Here is a 22,744-nt window from a genome sequence, read left to right on the forward strand (position 1 = left end):
TTTTTGTTAGGTGTAGTTTTTTTTTTTTTTGCTTTGTTGTTGTTGTTTTTTTAACACTACTCTTTCATTTTGTCATTATTATTATTATTGTTCTTTCTTTTCTTGGTTTTGTTGTGGTTTTGAATGTTGAGGTTGTTTTCTCTAGTGTACTTGATGGGTTTGTCTGTAAGCTCATCTACTTAAAAGTTGGCTTATAGACTGTTGTAATTACAAACAGTGGATTGCATATATGAAAACAGCCTTGAAAAAAGGGAAAAAAGAAAGTATAAAAAAAAAAGAAAAGTAATATAATAATGAAATAATAAAATATCAAGGTATTGTATTGAAGTTAGAAATAAAATATAATATCAAAAATATAATAATATAAATGTAAAGGGTTTCAAGACGTCATAAGTGGAGTAGCCTATCACATGGAGGATCTGCAGCTTCTCAGCCTACTGTTCTTCTCATCCAATGCTGATATTTCCGACTGCACCTGAACGCCTCAAGTGTCACAGCAGTGTTTCTGTTTCTCAAAGGTGGAAGAGAATATTTGCGCTTTTGTCCGCAGCAACATCCCTCTCTTTAATGGTCTATTTCTGTCATATAAAGCGAGAGGCGGGTTAGTTATTAGTTTAGTGTTATATTTAGGTGATATCTCGTAAAAAATGCTCCAGTCTCTAGCCAGTAATTCGTGTGTGCGCTTGATCCAGAGTCACAGATCGACATGGTACTTTGTCTCTCTGGTCCTGGGTTATGTTCTTTATCTCGTCTTCGGCGCTGTTGTCTTCTCCTCGGTGGAGCTGCCTTATGAAGACCTCCTGCGACAGGAGCTGAGGGCCATCAAGAAACAGTTCCTGCAGGAGAATGAGTGTCTCTCCGAGGAGCGTCTGGAGAGGTTTCTAAAGAAAGCCCTGGACGCCAGTAATTATGGGGTTTCCATCCTCAACAACGCCTCTGCTAACTGGAACTGGGACTTCACCTCTGCACTGTTCTTTGCCAGCACCGTGCTGTCCACCACAGGTGAGTGTCTGGTCAGTGTAGGACAGGTGATGATGCTGCAGACCACCAGGTGCGCACTCACAATAATGCTGCTCAATAATAATAATGCTGATGTAAAAAACATATAGCCTACTATTATATCTATTAGTCTCCTCTTTTGGCAAAAACATCCTTTTGTCTGACCTGAGCCACAACTATAGGCCACACAAACCTACTGTATATGGCCTATAATGTAACTAAAGGCAGGTAGTGGAAATGTGTAATAAAGTATTTATTTATTTGCACATATTGCACATATAAAGAAAACAAAACAATAACAAAAAAAGGAAGAAAGATCTAAAGTAACGTAATTTGAAAAAATACAACAAAAGTTAAACAACAACAAGAAGTACACAAAATGTGCAGAAAAAAACAACCAAATAGTGGAAAACAATCCAATAAAAACAATGAAATACATACAAAAAACAGTACAGAAGAAAAGAAAATATATCTAAACATATCAGTGTAGGTAGGACAGACAGGTGATGGTGCACACTCACAATGATGCTGCTCAATAATAATGTAAAAACATATAGCCTACTATTATAATCTTAAGTGGGCTCGTCTTTTGGCAAAGCATCCCTTTGTCTGACCTGAGCCACAACTAAAGGCCACACACACCTATATGGCCTATAATATAACTACACTGTAGGCAGGTTTCTTTGTTTGTTTATTAAGATCCCCATTACCTTTTGCATAGCAGCAGCTATTCTTCCTGGGGTCCACATAGTTTACATGGTGACAATTCAAAAATACACATTCACACTTCTCATCATCATACACTAACATAACACATCGTAATACACGTCAACTGTAAATAAAACAATAACAACTGACAAGGTTTAAATAACAAAAACACAAAGAAAACAGAAAGGCTCCGACTGAATCTATCATGATCTGACAGATAAATATCATCATTTAACATGGAATGCCCATAAAACCCTTACACACCCAAGAATACTTATTAATTACTGAAGTTTCTATTTAAGTAATGCTCTTTTAGTGTTTGTTTTTTAAACCATATATAGTATTTTGTTGTGTAATATGATTTGGGAGTGAATTCCATCCTTGCATTGCTCTGTACATTGCTATACTTTGACCTGATTTGGGTTTTGGATCTTGGTAAAGTAAAACAACCTGCAGCAGCATGCCTTGTGGAATAATTTTGTGTATCTGTACTAAAGGATAGTTTTTTGTAAAAAATAAATGGAGTCTTTGTTGTTATGACGTTCTTAATGAAAACCATCAATGAATAGAGCAGTCTATTTATTCTAGTGGAAATGTGTAATAAGGTAGGGTAAATTAACAAATTAGCCATTTTGATGATAATAATAATAATAATAATAATCTTTATTTGCATAGCACCTTTCTAAACATAGTTTCAAAGTGCTTGCACAGATACAATGAAATACAGACAAAGTAAAAACAACAATAAAAGAACACAACCGAACAAGACCAAATAATGAGAAAACTAAAACCCGTAACCAGTGGTATCAAAACAATAAGTTACTACACATATGCCAAAAGAGGACAAGGTGTGGGAAAAGGTGCACCAAGCTGTTGCCTTACGGAGTTATAAAAAAGCCTTTTTATAAGCTGGGTTTTTAAAAGAGATTTAAAATACGTATTGCAATACTACCTATCCCAGTATTTAAACCAGGCCCTAAAGCTGGTTATATTTATAGCTGGTTATTCAGGTACAGAAGCTATGTGTTTTCTATATCTTGCATTTATGTTGGCACAGTGAACACTGCCATGCAGTCAGTAGCCTACATAACATTACTGCAAATGAACAGCCCCTCTTGCAAAAATACACAGTATATTGCTGTATTCCAGACAGAAGCGGGGTTGTATACAGTGTGAGGGGACAGGAGCACACAAATCTTGTGAGACATGTGTCAGCATCATCATTTACCTTTTCCTCCCAAGCGATCACATGTGTAGGCTACATAATATCACTATAAATGAACAGCCCTTTTTTGCAAAAATACACAGTTTATTGCAGTTTCCCAGACAGAAGCGGGGTTATATAGAGTGTGAAGCAAACAAAACTTGAGACAGTGTCAACATCATAATTTCTCTTTTTACCCCTTAGCAGTCACATGTTATTATTAAGGCAAATCCTTTAACAAATAGTTGTGTTTTTTTTTCTCTTAGGGCATTTTGTAGTTTTGCACGACACTGCAGAGAGGTTTTTTTTCCTGTTATCTAACATTGCTCAGACGAACTTGGCTTGCAGATGCTTGTCAGTGAGGATGCCTGGAGAACTTTAGTCTGACCACATGGCAGCAGTTATCTCTGAAGTTTCAACATACCCGATTGTGCTGATACCATGTACAGCTTCCTGTATAAGGCTCAACAGAAGTCTGTTGATGGCTAAACAGAGACTTGACAGGCGTGTAGATCAGATAGAGCTCTAACTCCTTGTGACAGTTTTTGCTTTTTTTTTTTTAGTCTCAAACTTTTTTGCTTTTATTAGTCACAATGGCACTTTCAGAATGAGTTTGATCCTCATTGTTTCTACCAGCCATGAAACATCAAACACCTGCTGTTGATTGTTGTTAGATATTTTCTATTAAACAGGCGCCCTCACTTGGAAATGATTAAATGCATAAATACAGTTTCAAATCAATAAGTACAAAATTAAACAATAACCCCGGTAACCCCCTTGACTTTATCATTGTTATTACTGTTATCTCTTTATTATAATTGTTTTTATTAATTAGATTTATTACATTAATTATGTTCCTTGCTCAGTTATTTATTTAGCTATTTCCTTTCCTATGCTCTCCCTTAGTTAACTACCTTTATTACTTATTTATTCATCATTTTTCCTCCTCTCTCCATATATCCACCCTACAGACTCCACCCCATAACACATGCTCGAATGCACATGCAAATGCACACATGCATGCACGCACATATACACAGACACACACACCAGCATCACTTGTTTCCCACATCTCATGGCAAAATTGTGTTAACTGGCCTGTATGCACTGTTCTTGTCGTCCTCTTGTTGTTTTGTTAATGTATTGTCTTTTGTCTTGCAATAAAAAAAAATTCTATTACCTTTGTTACTCAGCATTTACGACTGACTAGTTACAAGATACAGTACCAGACACCATGATGGAATTAATTCTCAACAGAGGAAACAGGAACAGGAACCAATATGAAGCTGTTCTTTGATCTTATTCTCAATGGTTGCATTTCATTCAACCGATTCAATACCAAGCACAAGCTACAGTTTCCTCATTTGCACACTCTTGTTAGTGGTCCATAGTATTTTTAACACTCTTGTTAGGTCCACTTCACAAGAACATGTTAGGTTTTTACTGTCTCCTTCACATTAACATGACATAACTTCCAGACCGTCCCAGTATTCATTAGTGGTGTAAGAAAATATAAATAAATATAGAATATCACGATATTATGTTAATACTGTATTGATTCTCAAAAACATTTTATTGATATTAAATTAATAGTTCACATGCAAAGATTTACTCAGTCAGACTTTATGTAATTTGCAGAGAGATGCACCCTCTCAGTGTATGTGTCCTCTCAAAGTAGTGCTATGATGTTGGGTGTTACAGGGACTGTGCTAAATGCAAATGCAGATCCCACTCTTCTGACTGCATACAAGTTATTTTCCTCAGATTTTATGCATATGGTGGTGTGCTCTTTTAACTATGACAGTGTTACTAAAATTAGATTTTAAAAAATGCAATATATCGCCTTACTTACAGTATCGCAGCCCTATAATCATCCTCTACCTGCCTGTAATTGCTTTAATTGAGCCTGCACCATTTATTAAAACATGTGACCTCTCACATTCATGTACTATTACTGTCCTCAGACAACACCCGTGCATTCTTTGAGATGTTGACAATGTGCACACAGTCCGATCATACTAGTCATAACTCTATCTGCTTTCTCTATGCAGTTTCCTGATACCTGTCTCGATGTTTGCATTGCAAAAGCACAGCGATTAGTCTGTTGTTGTTGCGCTGAATTACTTATTACAACACAACACATACTGTGCCTGCATACTGAAAAGATCACTGTCGCATCCTGCCTGTTTCAAAACAAGCCCCCTCATAGTTTCCCATACAATACACTCATAAAGGCACCCATTGTTCTTTTTCAAGCCTGAGTTATTCTGTAATATCAAGACTGTCGTGGGTTGAGATGGTCGCGCCATTGATGAGGTTTTTACAGCAATAGCTCCTTCACATGAACAGGACATAACTTCAAGACTGTTTCCAGTAATCTTCCTCTGCCTGCCCACAAATGCGTTAATTGAGCCTGCACCTTTTTATTGTCTGTTCCTCTGTTTGTCTAGGCCTCTTACAGTATACTTAACTAGTCACTCTGTCAGTTCCTGTTGTTTTATTCCACAGTGAAACTGTTAAAGAGGATGTTGCTTTAAAAGGGCACGTGTGCTCAGGAACCGGCACTGTATAAAATACAATTTAAATAAGCCAGAAACCTGTTGGGTGAGACTAGATCGATAGTAATGTGGATATAATGATTAAGCAGGTAAAGGCAAATAATAGAACAGCTAGAACAGTCTGGTAAGTTCAGAAAAATACATCACTTTACTGTAGGGCTGGGCAATACATCGATATTATATCGATATCGTGCTATGAGCCTAAATATCGTTTTAGATTTTGAATATCATACATAATATGGCATAAGTGTTGTCTTTTCCTGGTTTTGAAGGCTGCATTACAGTAAAGTGATGTCATTTTCTGAATACACGAATGTTCTAGTGTTGTCATGATACTGGAATTTCTAACTCTGATACAATACCATGAAAAATACCGATATTCGATACCATTTTTGATGCCACTGGGAAACCTTGACACAACATGGAGGGCATAACATTTTTGATTTTTATCGTGTCAACTCGCTGTCAGAGAGAAGAGAGAGCAGCTGGTACTCATGTATCAATACTGTGAAAATTGAGTATTGAAACTGTCTCAATGTGTAAATATATTTTGTGAGAGCACCAATAGTCAACCCTACAATATCATTGCAATATCGATATTGAGGTATTAGGTCAAAAATTATCGTGATATTTGATTTTTTTCCATATCGCCTAGTCCTACTTTACTGTAATGCAGCCTTTAAAACCAGGAAAAGACGACACTTAAGCCATATTACGATAAGCAAAATCCAAGACTATGTCTAGTCTCATGTCACAATATTGATATAATAGCCCCAGTTTACACATATTCATTTTCTGTCCCGTTTGTTTTCCTACAGGATATGGTCACACAGCACCTCTGTCAGATGGCGGGAAAGCCTTCTGCATCATCTACTCAGTGATCGGCATCCCCTTCACCCTCCTCTTCCTCACCGCCGTGGTGCAAAGGATCATGGTGTTCAGCACGCGGAGGCCGATCATGTACGTCTCCAGGCGCTGGGGCCTGTCCAAGCCACTGGTGGCCATCGTCCATGCCTCTCTGCTCACCACGTTGGCCGTCTCTTGCTTCTTCCTCATCCCCGCCGCCATCTTCTCAACGCTGGAGGAGAACTGGAACTTCCTGGAGTCCTTCTACTTCTGCTTCATTTCCCTCAGCACCATCGGCCTGGGTGACTACGTACCCGGAGAGGCCACGAATCAGAAGTTCAGGGCGCTCTACAAAGTGGGCATCACCGGTGAGTGCTGATGGTTCTTCGTATTTTAAGCTATTTCCATGGCAAGGTGGTGGCAGCTGTCAAATGAATACCACTTACTATCCATTTTCATCCTTAGTGAGGTGTTTGTAATGGTACCATGTAGGGCTGTCGATTAATGTGTCGATTAAGCGATTAGTTGTTTGGTCTTTAAAATGTCAGCAAATGGTGAAAAATGTCAGTCAATGTTTCCCAAAGCCCAATATGACATCCTCAAATGTCTTGTTTTGTCCACAACTCAAATATATTCAGTTTACTGTCACAGAGGAGTAAAGAAACTAGAAAATATTCACATTTAAGAAGCTGGAATCAGAGATCTTATACTTTTTTCTCTTAAAAAAAAATGATTCAAACCGATTTATTGATTATCAAAATAGTTTGCGATTAATTTAATAGTTGATAACTAATAGTTTAATTGTTTGCAGCTCTAGTACTATGTGAATCATTGTAAACAGCATATATCATTGTCAAATCCATCATACTGCATATGCTGTGAGCCAAAATATATTACTGGCACACAGCAGTGTCATTGTTAGTGTCTGAGTTTCAGGATCAGATTTCTCATGAACTCCAACGCTTCCTGTTGAAAAGAGGATATTACTGATTGCTTTGTTTGCACTGGAAGAACAGAAAGCAATCCAGCAAATGAAACCATAAAAAATCATTCATATAATTTGCGCAACACTATGTAACATGTAGTATAGTGATAGCCTAAATTTGTTTAAGTTAAATAGTCCCAATGTCTCAGAATAAATTAGGGCTGCACAATTAATCAAAATGTTATTGAAATTGTAAAATGGTAAAGGTGAAATGTGTCAAAATATCATTTTTATTTAAATACTGTTGTGCTGCAGAGATGTCCTGGCCCACACATAAAATATTCTACAGGTTTTTCAATGAAAATGAGAATAATGATGTAAAAATGATCATACCCTCTAATATCACAAATCATATCGTAATTGCAATATCAATCAAAATAATCACAATTAAGATATATTTTCAAAATTGTGCAGCCCTAGAATAAATGTCGTAATGATTCCCTGATGTGAGAATATCACATATGGCATGTGTCAAACGTGTTTTATGATGGTGAACTTTGATCTACCGGGGTGTGACAGAATCAGCTCGGTCTACTTTTTGACCCGTTTACGTATGTTAAAATATGTGTTATATAATGTGCAATATGGTAAACACATGCTTAAAGATTACAAATACACAGATGACATTCAGATATACTTCCTCCTAAGACCATTTATTTTGTATTTTCATAAACTGATGGATTTAATTTCTGTTCATCGGTTTCAGATCTAGCTTGTATTATATATGGCAGTAGTGACTTTATCTCAGTTTGACTTAAAACAACACTAATATCAGTTATTGCACTTTACAGCTTTAGGTTATAGACAAAAAGAGGATGTGATATATGGTTTTATCTGACAGATAAAGTAGGAATTATATTGCTATTGATATACTATTGATTTTAAATAGGCCGCTATTACAAAACAAAATAAAAAAATTAGAAATGAACCACTGCAGCATATTGACATGAGAGGTTAAAAATAACCTGTCCTACTCACACACTGCGTCATAGAAGTTGTTACTACAGGAAGCATATATATTCTGCAAGAGAACTTTTCACTGCAAACTTTTAAACAATGCATAGCTCATTAAAAAAAGGTTCAGTTGCAATATCTATAGCTATTTCCACACTTTGGATATTTCTGAGCTGCTGTATGCTGCTGACGGAGCAACATTTTGACACGCTTTTTGCTCTTTTCATTCTTTTTAAAGGCCTTTTACATAATCAGGTAACACAACATAGTGCAGTGCAGGGGAAAACATGAGCCATGGTCTAATGGAGAGCAGCACTGAGGCATTGATTGGATTTTCTGGATGATTTTTGCAGCTTCCTGTCAGCAGCGCTGTCAGAGCTAATAGTGACTAGGATTTTAAAAAAAGTTGAATTTAATTTGAACCCATGCACTCTTGACAAGCTGTGGGTGTGCATGAATGTAGAACGCTACTCCAGTGAACCGTGATCTGCATGTGTGTGTGTGTGGGTGTGTGGTACGCAACAGCCAGAAACGTCATTCAGTAGGAACAGAGTGTCAGTCTGTAGGAGGAGAGAGGGCTGTGACAGAATGGATTTGTGTGCACAAATAACACCGGACACATTTGTACAGCTTCGTCTGTGAAGATTAACATGTCAGTATCGGAAGTGACGCTATCTGCAGTAACATTTGGAGTAGAGCTGCAACGATTAATCGATTAGTTGTCAACTAGTAAATTAATCAGCAACTATTTTGCTAATCGGTTTCAGTCATTTTTAGCTTCTTAAATGTGAATATTTTCTGGTTTCTTTACTCCTCTATAACAGTAAACTGAATATCTTTGAGTTGTGGACAAAACAAGACATTTGAAGACGTCATCTTGGCCTTTGGGAAACACTGATCGCCATTTTTCACCATTTTCTGACATTTTCTGGTCCAAGCAACTTGATTAATCGAGAAAACGACAGATTTATCGACAATGAAAATAATCGTTAGTTGCCGCCCTAATTTGGAGCATTGAAACAAAAGAGCAAAACACAGTCTGCCACAAATAATGAACAAGAGCTGCTCCCTCTTAGTCAAACAATCGGTCGTTTTGGTCTTAGTCGACTAGGATTTCTTTAGTGGATTAGTCGATTTTTTATGCTTTTTCATGCTGAATGACTTATTTCCAAGAAACTTCTGAGCACATCTCTGGTAAACACAAGATTTAAAGTGGTGCTTTTGTGTGATTCTTGGTGGAGAATGTCAGTTTTACAGATCTGTTGATTAAATCAACTAATCGATCAGTCGTTGTGTGTTAGTCAACTTAGAACAGCCCTATAATGAACAATTCATGGGGTTTGCTGAAGTGTTCTTTGTACCTTTGGTGATAGTCACTGCTAGGGCTGGTCAACATGACGATATATATCATCAAAACGGTATATAAAGGTCTATTACATTTTTTATTTCTATACCGTTTCTATCGCAAAATAGACTAGGCCTATATTTATTTATTCTTCCTCTATAATTTCACTTAAAACTGTTATGTTCATTTTGCACAATTAGAAAATACTCAGTATTTCTCATTTGTCAAGTATTTAATTCACCTAGGAGTAAACTAAAATAGACTTTACCATGTGGTTATTTCATGTAGACTATTTATTTATTGAATTACCAGAAAACATGCTATATCGTGATATATATATCGTTATCAAGATATGAAATGGTTTATATCGTGATATGAAGATATGAAGATTTTGGCCATATCGCCCAGCCCTAGTCACTGCTTTTGTGATATGCATATGAGGTACAGCACAACACTATTCTGTGTACATACAGTACAGTTTGTTCTGCCTCCTTGAGTCCAAACAAAATGGATTTCAAATGTATTTTAAACTGTTGCTAATTCAGGCACAACATACTCGTCAACATGCTACTGATAGTGCTGCAATACTCCTACTATTTATGTTAGGAGTAGTATAAATGGCAATAGTGCCTATACAGTAGTTGTATTACGGTTTATAAAGGTCAAACACTGGTCTAAACACACCTTGGGTTGCGAGGGAGTTTCAGGGGGATTTTTCATGTTAATATCAGGATGGTTTGCTTGTATCACATGAGAGTCAGTCAGTGAAGGACTTTCCTGCAGGTGCTGAACAATAAACATTTACATGTAAATGGGAATTTCCAGCATTGTCTGAAACTGTTTTGTCCTCCTATCTCACCATTCAACAAAACACACAACACATGCTTAGCTAGCCACTGCCCTCTTGTGTCAGTGCATATAAACAACAGGATTTGGGACAACAGTGAATTATTTGTTTTTCCAATAGAATGACTTTAAAAAATCATAAAATAGTCCAAAAATACATCACAATAAAAGTCTACAGTAATAAAAAAAACGAGATTAAATTGTATATATTGTGTTAAGTCTTGTAAAAAAATTTAATTTAGAGGAATATTAAAGCTGTTTCTTGTCAGCGTTGATATTTATTAGGTAAATTACTCATATTTCCTTACGTGTTTGTCTCTTCAGTCTACCTGCTCCTGGGTCTGATCGTCATGCTGGTGGTGCTGGAGACCCTCTGCGAGCTGCAGCAGCTGAAGCAGCTGAGGAAGATGTTCTACCTGAAGAAGGACAAGCAGCAGGACCGCCTCGCCATCCTGGAGCACGACCACCTGTCCTTCAATACTGTGTCCAACAGAGCCACAGCTTACACGGAGGGCAAACCCCATCCGTTTGTTAGCGTTTCTTCTCTGGCCTCTCCCAATGATGATCCCATGATCCAGTAAAAAATCGACAGAGCAGTCATCTATTGAAGGATGAAAATAAGAAACAAGGGATTAATGCACGCTTGACTATACGTAGATAGAATGAGTAGATTATAAATCTCAGCTGTAGGTATTCTGCAAAGCTCAGCCCTGCAAACTTTAGTAGCAAAACTAGTTGAGTCTATTCCGGTCAAGCAAACAACCTCCTTTATCAAACCACAATATACTGACAATATAGTGCTATGGAGGATACATTCAATTTATGCACATTAATAAGGGAGAAACATTAACAGTGACTATAAAGACATAGTCTGCCTTCTGTTGTATTTATGGCTCACAGGAGAAAAGCTCATTTATGAGCTGTGCTATTTATTGCATATTTAGGAACACTTTAGAAAAGTAATTGGTCTCTTAAATCTAGCTGAAATATAGGACAATTCTCTGTAGTCTGTCACAAAATAGAACATAAACATGTACGTATCTTATAAATAGAGATGCTTGACAGGTATTTGGAATGTACATAACCAGGTAGATGTTTTAAGTATGTGTAGTATAGCGCCATCTAGAATTAACACACCTATTAAAGATGAGCCAAACAAAACATTAGAACATTAGAACAACTCAAGTCATCATTTGAGTTCAGAATTTTTTATGCCGGAGACAGCTGTGAGCCGGAGGCATTATGTTTTCGGGTTATCCGTCCGTCCGTCCGTCCATCCGTTTCTCATGAAAACGATATTTCAAGAAGTCCTGGAGGAAATTTCTTCAAATTTGGCACAAACGTCCGCTTGAACTCAAGGATGAATTAATTAGATTTTAGTGGTCAAAGGTCACTGTGACCTCACAAAACACTTTTTCGGTCATAACTCAAGAATTCATGTGCTAATTATGACAATTTCACACAGATGTCTAACAGGATAAAATGATGAAGTGATGACATTTTGGACAGACATGGATGTAAGCTGCAACTTGACTGGTTGGAGGTTAATTTACAAATTTGGTTAATGTACCATGATGTGCTTTTTGGCAGTGCTTGTTGCAAACTGATCAAAGTTTGTTAGTGGGTAAGTTCTCACATGCTTAATTGGATTCTTTTCAGTTTGATTGGCTCCTATTGATTTTTGAGTTTTTGAAAGTGTCGAGAGAGCTTGCCGTCGATCCTAAACAAATCATCTGAAAAATCAGACAATACATTTTATAAACAATGAGCTCAGAAGAAGATATTTTTAAAAATCGCCAAGAAGAAACCATTTACTCTGCATATAAGAACGTAGTTACAGTCTTATGTTCTGTAGCACTTTTGGCTCATCTTTATGGAGGTGTAACTGTTCTTTTCAGACTTCACGTCGCACATTTCATAGTGAGGGATAGTATTTGTCTGCAGGTGTGTATATTTTCTCAACATGTTGCAGCGCTATTTCAAAAGTTGTCCACGTGTGATGATAAGCACTATAATTTATTGATTTGTCTTAACGTCTTAATGTGTGCTGGACTGATTGAAAAGGGAAGCAGAGGCTAGCGTAACTTAAAAAAGGGAACCACAGTGCTGCGTTGCATTTTACTGTCAATAAAGGGAGCTCAGTTTGCACATGTGCTGGAGCCGGGCAGTAATACAGGAAAAAAAAATCTCAGAAAAAAAAGGGACATGGTTCCAAAGATTTCATCTGTAAAAACAGGGGATATTTTTAATGGAGAAGTAATTGTACTTTTGATGTGGATGATCTGTAAAGGCTCAATAATTGCTCTTGGCGAGAAAAGAGCACGATTTTGAACAGAAACTATTTTGCTGTATTTGAATCATTTGAATGTAGAAATGTATATTTTTGACACGAGGAAGGTTTACAACATTTTAGTAGTAATTAATGAAAGTAATTCTGTACCAGAAACGGTGCATTAGGGAAACTTGAAACTATAAATTCAACAGGAGTGCAGCTAAAATATCCCAGTTCTGATTATCTACCACATCAGTTTCTAATCTCCTCATCAAGGATAACTTTCCATAATTGGAATTTAAACCAGTGGATATACACTTGCACATTTGTATGACATTGACATTGCACTCCTCTGTCTATTTTTAAAAGAATATTTGTATCTGGAGAAAAAAATATGTAAAAGAAGTACTTAATTTCATGCCTTTATCCGCCCTGTTATACTCTGTTTGGCACAAATAGACACCCACACGTACAGTGTAGCATACTGCTGCAACGCAGACTCATTTGTTGTTTTTTAGTACATTCAATAGAAAGACATGCATTTGTTATGAATTTTAACTTTGTCTCAGTCTCTGTGTGGAGCTGAAGTTCTGACCTCATCTTTCTCTGCTACATCTCCACATCAAGACACAGTCGCAGCCTTTTATGAAGTCTTGAATGTAACGTTTTTTACGCCGTTTCCTCTGGTGAGATTCGAGGCTGCTCTCTTTCTGGCTCTGTTAGTTTAGTGGTGACAAGTTGATTTGAAACGGTGTGTACAGGAGAGCTGTGGCAAGGTGTCACGACCGCTTGCAAAATTAGCTTTGAGTGTGTCATCTTCTGAGTTACTCGCTGATCTTTGATATTGTATTTTATAGATCAGCGGGATTGTGGTTGCCTTCGTGTAAACTGTGAACCATTGAAACTACTCATAGTGTCTGCTGAGAAAAAGGAGGACTTGAATTTTACCAAGTTGGGGTTTCTCTTTTACTGTAAGATGTTTCACTGTTTTGTAGATACATTAAATAGATTGATGTCAAGGCGTTTTACCCTTCAGCGTTACTGTTTCCGGCAGTGTTTGTCACTCATATGCAGTTTGTATTGAGGGTGATGGCTGTCAGGTAAAGTAGTTCTGTTCAGGGAGTAAACATTGTGTCAAGGATTACATATGAAAGCACACTGACATTATTTATTCATGCTGACAATGTTTGGAAAATTTGGAAACCCAAATTTCTGTACACATCTCTTCAGTTGTTGTGGTACATACTGTAGATTCATATGCAAAGGTGACTATTGCAACATTGTGATACAGGATTGCCATTGAGCACTGAGGATTTCTGTAAAATTCATTTTAGCATACGAAGTGAATCCATGAACTGTAAAATGTGTCTTAAATAAAGTGTTGGTTTGTTATTACTTAATCTGACTTTTGTGTTAATTATCATTTTATTCTGACTTTATTATCCACAGCTACTGCTGTGCACAATGCTCAATGCCAATCGAAACTAGCCGATCCAGTGGTAGGTCATTCAACGTTCAAGATTTGTCATTTGCTAATTCCAGCAAAGCAGTCTTTGGCAATGAAAATCTTTGGTCTCGGGTTCCTTCAACAATGCTCATAATGTACATGTATAAAAGAGCAAATCACACAAGTAAAAGTAAAAGCAAAATGATAATATAAAGCATAAAATAGTGCAGTTAAAATACACGGCTTAAATATAAACATAAGTAAATATAAAATAGTAATGTAAATGTGAATTTGTGGAAGACAGCATTTCAGATGGGAAACCTGAATGTAAACAGGATGTAGTATGCATATGCATGATGAGAAGCAATGAATGTGATTATCTGTTGTGTCTTGAGTAGTAAAAGAAAGATTGTTGGTTAATTGTTACTTTAAATTCCTATTTCAGTCATTCGTCTCATCTCTGAATATGAGATGAAGGTGTGGACTCCATCATTGTCTCCATCAAAGAAGAGCAGTGATTGAAGTTGGAGTTGAACAAGAGGCTGACAGATATCCCAGCCAGTAATTAACAGGAAATGCTTTCTTGTGTGAGCATAAGAAGCAATGATTTGCACATCAGACTCATTGTATGTGGCACTGCATAAAAGAAAGGGACATTGTTAGTTGTTGAAGGACACTGATTTATGATGAGCTGTGAAGACCAACAAAGCAGAAGTGCCTTTGGTATTACTCTACAATATCTGGCACACAAAAATACAAATTAAAAAATGGAACAAAATGAAAAATGTAGGCGTATTCAGTCTGAATTGTCAGATTCCTGTTTCCACCTACATTCATCCCAGTACTACAGAATATATTGTATTTTATTGCCAAGGGCGGCATATGTCTCTGAGGACAGTGAATTTAATTGGGTGTGTTCGGGTGCTGAAAGACTTTTGTTTTATTCAACAGCAGCTGTAATCTTGAGCCGACATCCATGTTATCAAGTTGAACTATCTGAATAAAGATGAGGGGAAGGCAGCTCCTGGCAAGATATTTATTGGATGCATGTTATGAGAAAACTATTACCTGTGGGCGCACAGTAATAGAAAATAACTGCAGAGGATGTCAGCCAGTTGGAATACAAATCTGCCATATTCAGAATCAGCACTGAATAGCAAATGTGTCTGTTCATTTACATAATACCATTGTTAAAAAAGAAAAACTGATCAGAATACTTGCTTTGAAGTACGTAGTCTGCTTGAATTTGTATTGTGCACTGTGCATTTCTGGAAGTGACATTTTTGATAAACCTACAACAGAACAGGCTCAAAACACAAAACACATAAGAACTGAGAGCAACATGCGACTGCTTCCCAATCCTCATTCAATTTGTGCACTGCAAATAAATCCAGTGAGCTCTGCCTACAGAAACAGGGACATGGTACAATAGTAAGTGTTCAGCATAAAACTGCACCTTTCTATATAAAAAACTAAATATTCACTTCACACAGCCCTGCTTCTGTACAAAACAAACTGTAAGCTCCATCAAAAACATAGTATAATTAAATCAGCTGGCCCTCATTCCATTAAAGATACATAGACAACCATCACATTCACAATACATAGAAAATAACTTGTACATGTGTTACATCAGAATAACATAATACAGTATTATTTGGAAAGGCTCAAGAAATAATGAGTAAAATAATGGTAATAATGCAACAGCAACATAACAGCGCATTTACTGTATTAAGAGGGTTAGCCCACGCACTTAAACACACTTATCATTCACGTTCTTATGATTTATTCATAGAAATGGTTTCAAGCCTCTGTACCTTTGTATTATTTCTTTTAAATGCACCTTTTTCAGGTTTAAATTATATAATATGAACATAAGCAAACACAGTAAACAGTAGATATAAAAATGCAGCTATATCATTCATTGCCTGCAGGTGGCAGTGGTAAATTGTTACAGTAATTACTTGATTTCCCTGTAGGTGGTGACCGTTGACTGTATTTAAAGATGGATGGCATGACAGCGAAAATAAATAAATGAACCCAAAGCATCTGGATCACAACCTGGCGGCTGGCTGCAGTCATAGACTGTTTATAAGAAGTGGACGTAGTCACCGTGACGTCAATCATTGGTTTGTGGACTGCCGTTTTGAACCCTCGAGTTCGTCATTTTGGCTGTCGCCTTCTTGGTTTTTCGCAACCAGAAGTGACATGAGAGGGTGACGAGAGGGTGGAGCTAAGTACAACCGAACAATTAACTTTCATGAACTGAAAACACACTGTGAAAGGGTTAAAATTGTAAGATGAAAACACGGACAACTCCCAGACCGGACAACACCGTGGTAGCGACCTGTCAGTCACAAGGTAGCCCCGCCCTAAAGCATACCCTGCTTTATGGTCTATTTGACTCTAAATGGGACCATAATTTACTAAATGAACATCATGCTGTATTGAAGAAGACTTGAAACTAGCGATTGAGACCATAAACTCATGTTTACAATTTTTACTGAGATAATAAATCAAGTGAGAAGTAGGCTCATTTTCTCATAGACTTCTATACAATCAGACTTCTTTTTGCAACCAGAGGAGTCGCCCCCTGCTGGCTATTAGAAAGAATGCAAGTTTAAGGCACTTCAGCATTGGCTTCTCTTGTCAGACCCATGAGGTAGCCCGCTGTTTGTATTGAGCTAACCGGCACTTCGAGCTAGACAGGCCCGGGAGGAGAGCGACTCAGCCACGGCAGCTCATGTTTTTGTTCCCGCAGTCCGAAGGTAGCCTATCCGGTCCGAACACCCGTATGTTTTTTTTGTTGTTTTTTTTACAAATTTTGTATCGTTTTTGCATGTGTGATCAGCTGCTGCTCTTACTTTCCTTTGCAGCAGGTGGCGCAGGTTGACATGTGTAGAACTGGTCTGACAATGACCATACAGTGCCCCCAACAGTGTGGGTGCACTAGCAAAGTCTGTACTTACAGCAAAATTAAATTGCAATTGCTGACTCCAGAGACTTAGCTTTGGCACCTGGCCATGAAGCACACCTACGCTTAGGGACATCACATCTTCTATGCCCCAACCTTTCCCTCCTTTATTTGCATTCAATTTGTTCCCACATGCAAACACGTATGTACAGTACAACTCTCAGCAGACGCCGCCAGGCTGTCAGTCAGGAGTGTATCAGGGCAGAACAGGTCTATCCCCTGAAGACCTATCTCTACACACTACCGGACTCAAATGTACCCGCAGGTCCTTCTCATTAATATTGCTATTTGATCTTTTTTGCATCATTCATATGCACACAGGAAACTACCTGAGCCTCAGCTGTGGAGATAAAAAGAATTCGGCCTCACGTTTTAATCCTGCAACCGGAATGACTTTCATGTCCGTGCTGAAAGTGAGGAATGCATCATTAGACTGAATATAAAGCGATTCTTTAAGGAATCAGGATGTGCCTTTAGTTGCATACAAATAATACATGTGCATCAGAATCCACTCCAGCAAAGCCCAAGAGTAACACGCACTGCAGCAAAAATGTGTGGTGCTTGACATTTCATCATTTTACAACAAGTGCATTGTTGCAACTCTGGCTCCTCGTATGCTAGTGGTCCAGGGACTCAGGGGTCAACCAGGACAGGGGGGTGGAGGGTTGGGCTGAACTGAGTGAGGCGATGACTGGCATCTACCCTATAGCACCACTTTCTGGTGGTGGAGCAACTCTATTTATATCCTGACACACACACACTGGGACTATGGGAATGCAGGAGGCCTCAAGCGCAAACATTCCCCACTGCCAACGCTGTAACTGCTCTCTTTTGCAACTGCAAACACGATGCTTTCATTGCACTGGAGTAAAGGGAGTGTTGGTTCTATTTTCCAAATGATTTGCTTTTATCAATGTACCCCAAGAAATAACTAAATGTGGAAGTGTGCATTTGAGGTTGTGGTGGCGCACAACAGGCTTTTTTTCTTGGCATAAAAAGCATGTATAGATATGTTCAGACATGCACCAGCAGACACATAGCAGGACATACACACTGCCCTAGTTCACTCTGTCTTGATTGTATAAGAGGCGAGACAAACTGACAGGACCCGAAGAAGGGAATAGAGAAGAGAAGGAGGGGCGAATGGAGGCTGCAGCCATGGTCACTTTCTCTCTTGCACCCACTGCAGTGAAACCTCCATCGCTGCAGTGTGTGATGTTTAGAGAACATCAGAACTCACAGTTGGCTCCCTTCATGTGGTATATTTATACACATTGATTAGGTGCTGAATAAGCACCCGATCCAATGAATAGGCGTTATCAAGCCCCATAGATGTGGGTCATTAAGGGCTTACTACGCCTACTATGTTGTAAAAGTGAAAGTGAAACTACAAAGCAACATGTAAAACTGAATGAAACATCACGTTTCGAACAGAAACAAAAAGGCTTCTTTAGGTTTAGGCAACAAAAATACAACTTATTTAGGTTTAGGCAAAAAACAACAACTTCTCAAGGTTTAGGAAACAAAACTACAACTTTGTTAGGTTTAGGCAACGAAAAACATTAGTTAAATTTAAGGGAAAACATTGAGTTTTGGGTTAAAATAACTACAAAAACAACTACACATTGTTGGTTTCACACAGGATGCGAACTCTGGGCTCCTAGATTAAAGTCCTGTGTTTCATGTCCCATCCGTCATACCTGACCTCCGACCCCTTATGGAGTTTCACACTATCAGTACTGCAGCGCCTGACTTCCGCCTCTGCTCCTGTCATAATTACTACGGTCACTAGAGGTTACTGTTGTATTCTTTTATACCTTCTTTCGGTGATCTACAATGTGAATAGATGATATAACCTACCAGTGGGCGTAGTGGGCCCCTATTGACTCACATCTATGGGGCTTAAAGCGACTGATAACGCCTATTTAGTATCCTGACATCCGTGTAATCGGCTGGAATAACAAACATGAATAAATGAAAAGAGGAACAGGTGTTTTTGATGCTGAAACATAAAGTAGCTCTTGGGAATGCAACAGCACGATACACATTTTTCTGTCTTTTCCATTTTATCATTCCTCTAATCAGATCTGAGTATCCAGCTGTGAAAATGCTGAGAAAGTGTCCACTAATAGACTGGGATGACAAAAGGCAAATACCATTTCGCCTTTGACCAACACAATTTGTACCAAATCATATTCACATGAAGGAACAATACTGACAAGCCAGTTATCTAATGTTATCAGAGTGCCTTCACAATAACCTCAAAATGGCCTGATTCACAAGATCTCACCAAGTCTTCACACCCCAAAACTCACTGAAAATGATTGGTTATAAATATTCAGAAGAAGAAATCACTTGTTTCAAATGGTAAATGTCAGACAACCTTCCGGACTTGGAGAAGCATGGTGCTGAATTTTCTTCTCGCCAACATGGGGCGACCAATTACTCCAAATCCCTTTTGGCAAATTGGGGAAAAAAAATATGATGCAGAGCAGACATTTATGACAGGAGAGGTGCACGACACAAAACGCAGGAGGATTTACAAGTCAAGAACAGTGGACAGATTTTCAATCTAATAAAGGAAAAAACAAATAGTTTCCAATTTAATGACACTGGTGCTTTTGTTCAATGCATAAAAACATGTTTTATTTATAATAATATGGCAGTGATGGTCTAATGGTCCAAAGTGGTGTGTTTCTATTTGAGGGGACCCCAGTTCAGTCAATGATTACATATATTTGATGATGGCTATGAGAAGAGCAGAGTTTATCCTCTATGTGTTAATGAAAAACATTTACCATAACACATTTTGTGTGAACTACTGTGAAGCTGAAAAGCACCTCTGAAGTGCCATTTTCCTGCTATTTCAGAGAGGTCTTTTAATATTAATAGCAGCACAACAGAGAAGGGATTATGCACGGATACTTCCAGAACATTAATCATATATTTGTATCTTATTTTCATTTGTCAGCAAAACTAAAAAGGGAATGTCTAAGAATGGAAATCAGGGCAGTTAAAGCCGGCCAGAAAAGAAGACGGAAAATGCCAATTTTTTCTTCCCACTGGAACCGTCTGCCTAACTGGTTCACAATGTTGACACATCAGCGGGTCCTCTGACAGAGATCCTGGCGACCCTCCAGCTGTGTGTCAACCTTACCAATAATGGCAGCTGAATAACAAATATACCCTAAAGAGATCACAGAGGCTCGTGGGACTACAGGGTGCCGATTCCGTAAAGGTTATGTTTCCTCTTGGCTGAATTACCATTTCTTTTTCAGCAAGGGAGGACTAGATGTGTCTCTCTGGATTCTAACAATAAATTGCTCCTAATTTTGGCATATGCAAATGCAAAAGTCTCTAATCAAACGCTGAGTAATGAGATATAAAATGTTTACAAAACCTCGCACTAAGTACTTTAATACACAGTGATGAATGTGATCTTTTTTACTGGCTTAGAGTTTCACTTCTCCCCCTTGCATTGGCCAATCAGCAGTGGTCTGTCATACTGTTTCCAGGCTGAGAGCTGCATTAAATATTGATGGTGAGAAGAGAGAGGATTTACATCATACTTTTTAAAAATTGTACACAGGAGAGTAAGAGAAATAGTGGAAATTAGGTTTATAACAAACCTCCTTTTGTTTCTGACTAAGCGCTGAAGTGTACAGTACATGTTTTTTGAGAATACAGAAAAGAGCTGACGGGGAGTTTATGATGAAGGAGGGTGAAATCTCGATCCCGCTCTTGCACTGTTTTTGCCATGACTACAGATACCACAAAGTAACCTGGAGCCCTTGCACTTTAAATTCCCTCTAGAAATATATGGACCATATGGATGGTTTGATTATTTTTTTTCGATTTCACAGTATTTGAGCTCCCTTGAGAAAAGTGCCTCATGAAAACAGGCTGTTTTCACAGAAAACATTTCGTCATATCAGTAAGGACTGCATGGGTGTAAATAATAAAATGAATGATGGCAGAATTCCATTTAGTTGTTTCACTTTCGGGGTCCTGATATAGAGTGCTGTAGGAATGAGTCCTAAAACCCGGAAATGAGTTATCATTTCAGCACTTCCGGTTCCCTCGTCTGGAAGTCAATGGGTTTTTTAAAATGGGTTTTTAGTTAGATGCCTGAAGTGAGGTCTGTGGTTAACACAAGCTGAGGAGAGTTTATAGTTTTTTTTCTACAATATAAAATGAGTCAGTAAATATCTCACTTGATTTTGACGCTTTCATGTGTCTTAAAATGACACTCGTCCACCTTTACAGCCTCGTTGTGTATACTCGCACTTATGCGACAGTGGTGTAGTTCATAAAAAATCATTCATTTCGTTCATCTGTGAAGATGCTGAACAAAACGTGTAAGTATCATAAATGTTTGTTTGCCACAGAGCTTATTTTCTGCGATAATCCAAAACCCAATAGAAAAATCCAATTGGCTTTTTGTTGAGGGAACCAGGGCGATGCTAACTTCTTGGTTGGCCTACAAAAAATACATCAACCCTGCACCACTCTATTGTGCATGCTGTCATGACTATAGTGAGACACTTGAATAGAACAGAACCATCGTTAAGGTTATGTCTGTTGTGAAAAAGGCCCATTAACGAGTCACTTCAAGAACCTTTGTGCAGTTTCAAAGAGTATTTCTATGCCCTTTATCAGGACCACAGGCTGAAAATGTTAATTTTTCTCATAGAAAATGACCTCTGGAGTGGTGCAGGGAAGACATATTTTTGTAGGCAAACCAGGAAATTAGAATCGCCTTGGGTTCCTTTGACAAATAGCCGATGGGATTTTTCAATTGGGTTTTGGATTATTGCAGAAAATAAGCTCTGTGGCAAACAAACATTTATGATACTTACACGTTTTGTTCAGCAAGATAATCTTCATTATTTTATTTTATATCGTAGAACAAAACGCTTGTGTTAATTACAGACGTTATTTCAGGCATCTAACTAAAAACACGTTCAAAAAACCTGTTGACTTCGAGACAAGTGAACCGGATGTGCTAAAACTAATTTCCTGGTTTTGGGATTCCTGCACCACTCTATTATAAAAGTACAAACTCATCCATATAGTAGAACAAATCATTTATTTTATTTTAGATGTCTTATTACTGTGCTTTTGTAATATAAACATTATCATTACTAATGGACATTGAATATTCCAGTGAGCCAGCATGCACAATGCAGCTCTAACATATTACTGTCATTAGTTACACCTGTGTCTGACAGGTCATCATATCTGCTGTGAGAAAAGTCCATAGTTTTTTTTTCACAACAGCAATGTTGACGTGTCATAGCTGTCAAAGCATAGGTGTAACTAATAACATTAATAATGGCTGCATTATACCGGTATTTAGGTGAGCCAGTTCTACCACTCCAGTATGGTGAATGCTGACTCACTGGTATGACTGGGACATGTGATGGAGCTGAGTCATTGTTAACCTCATTAGTTACACCAGCACTTTCCAAGTCAAAATGTTTGCTTTGAAAAAGAACCATTAGACCCGTATTTATGGAAATGAACTGATAATTAGAAAACTTTAATAACCGGCCAGTGGGTTATTATTTTCATCAGTTTCTAGTGACATGTGTTAATTTTATGTT

General features: G+C 37.9%; 1 protein-coding gene across 1 annotated transcript; it reads left to right on the plus strand.

The window, feature by feature from the left end:
- Positions 1-500: 500 nt before the first annotated feature.
- On the plus strand, positions 501-14,117 carry kcnk1b (potassium channel, subfamily K, member 1b). The gene is made up of 3 exons (XM_074646345.1): positions 501-1,002; positions 6,288-6,683; positions 10,770-14,117. Exons 1-3 carry the CDS (start codon positions 648-650, stop codon positions 11,024-11,026), a joined length of 1,008 nt encoding a protein of 335 aa, XP_074502446.1. The 5' UTR covers positions 501-647; the 3' UTR covers positions 11,027-14,117.
- The last annotated feature ends 8,627 nt before the right edge of the window (positions 14,118-22,744 follow it).

Source organism: Sebastes fasciatus, chromosome 9 (assembly GCF_043250625.1).
Source record: "Sebastes fasciatus isolate fSebFas1 chromosome 9, fSebFas1.pri, whole genome shotgun sequence".
Classification (NCBI taxonomy): Eukaryota; Metazoa; Chordata; class Actinopteri; order Perciformes; family Sebastidae; genus Sebastes; species Sebastes fasciatus.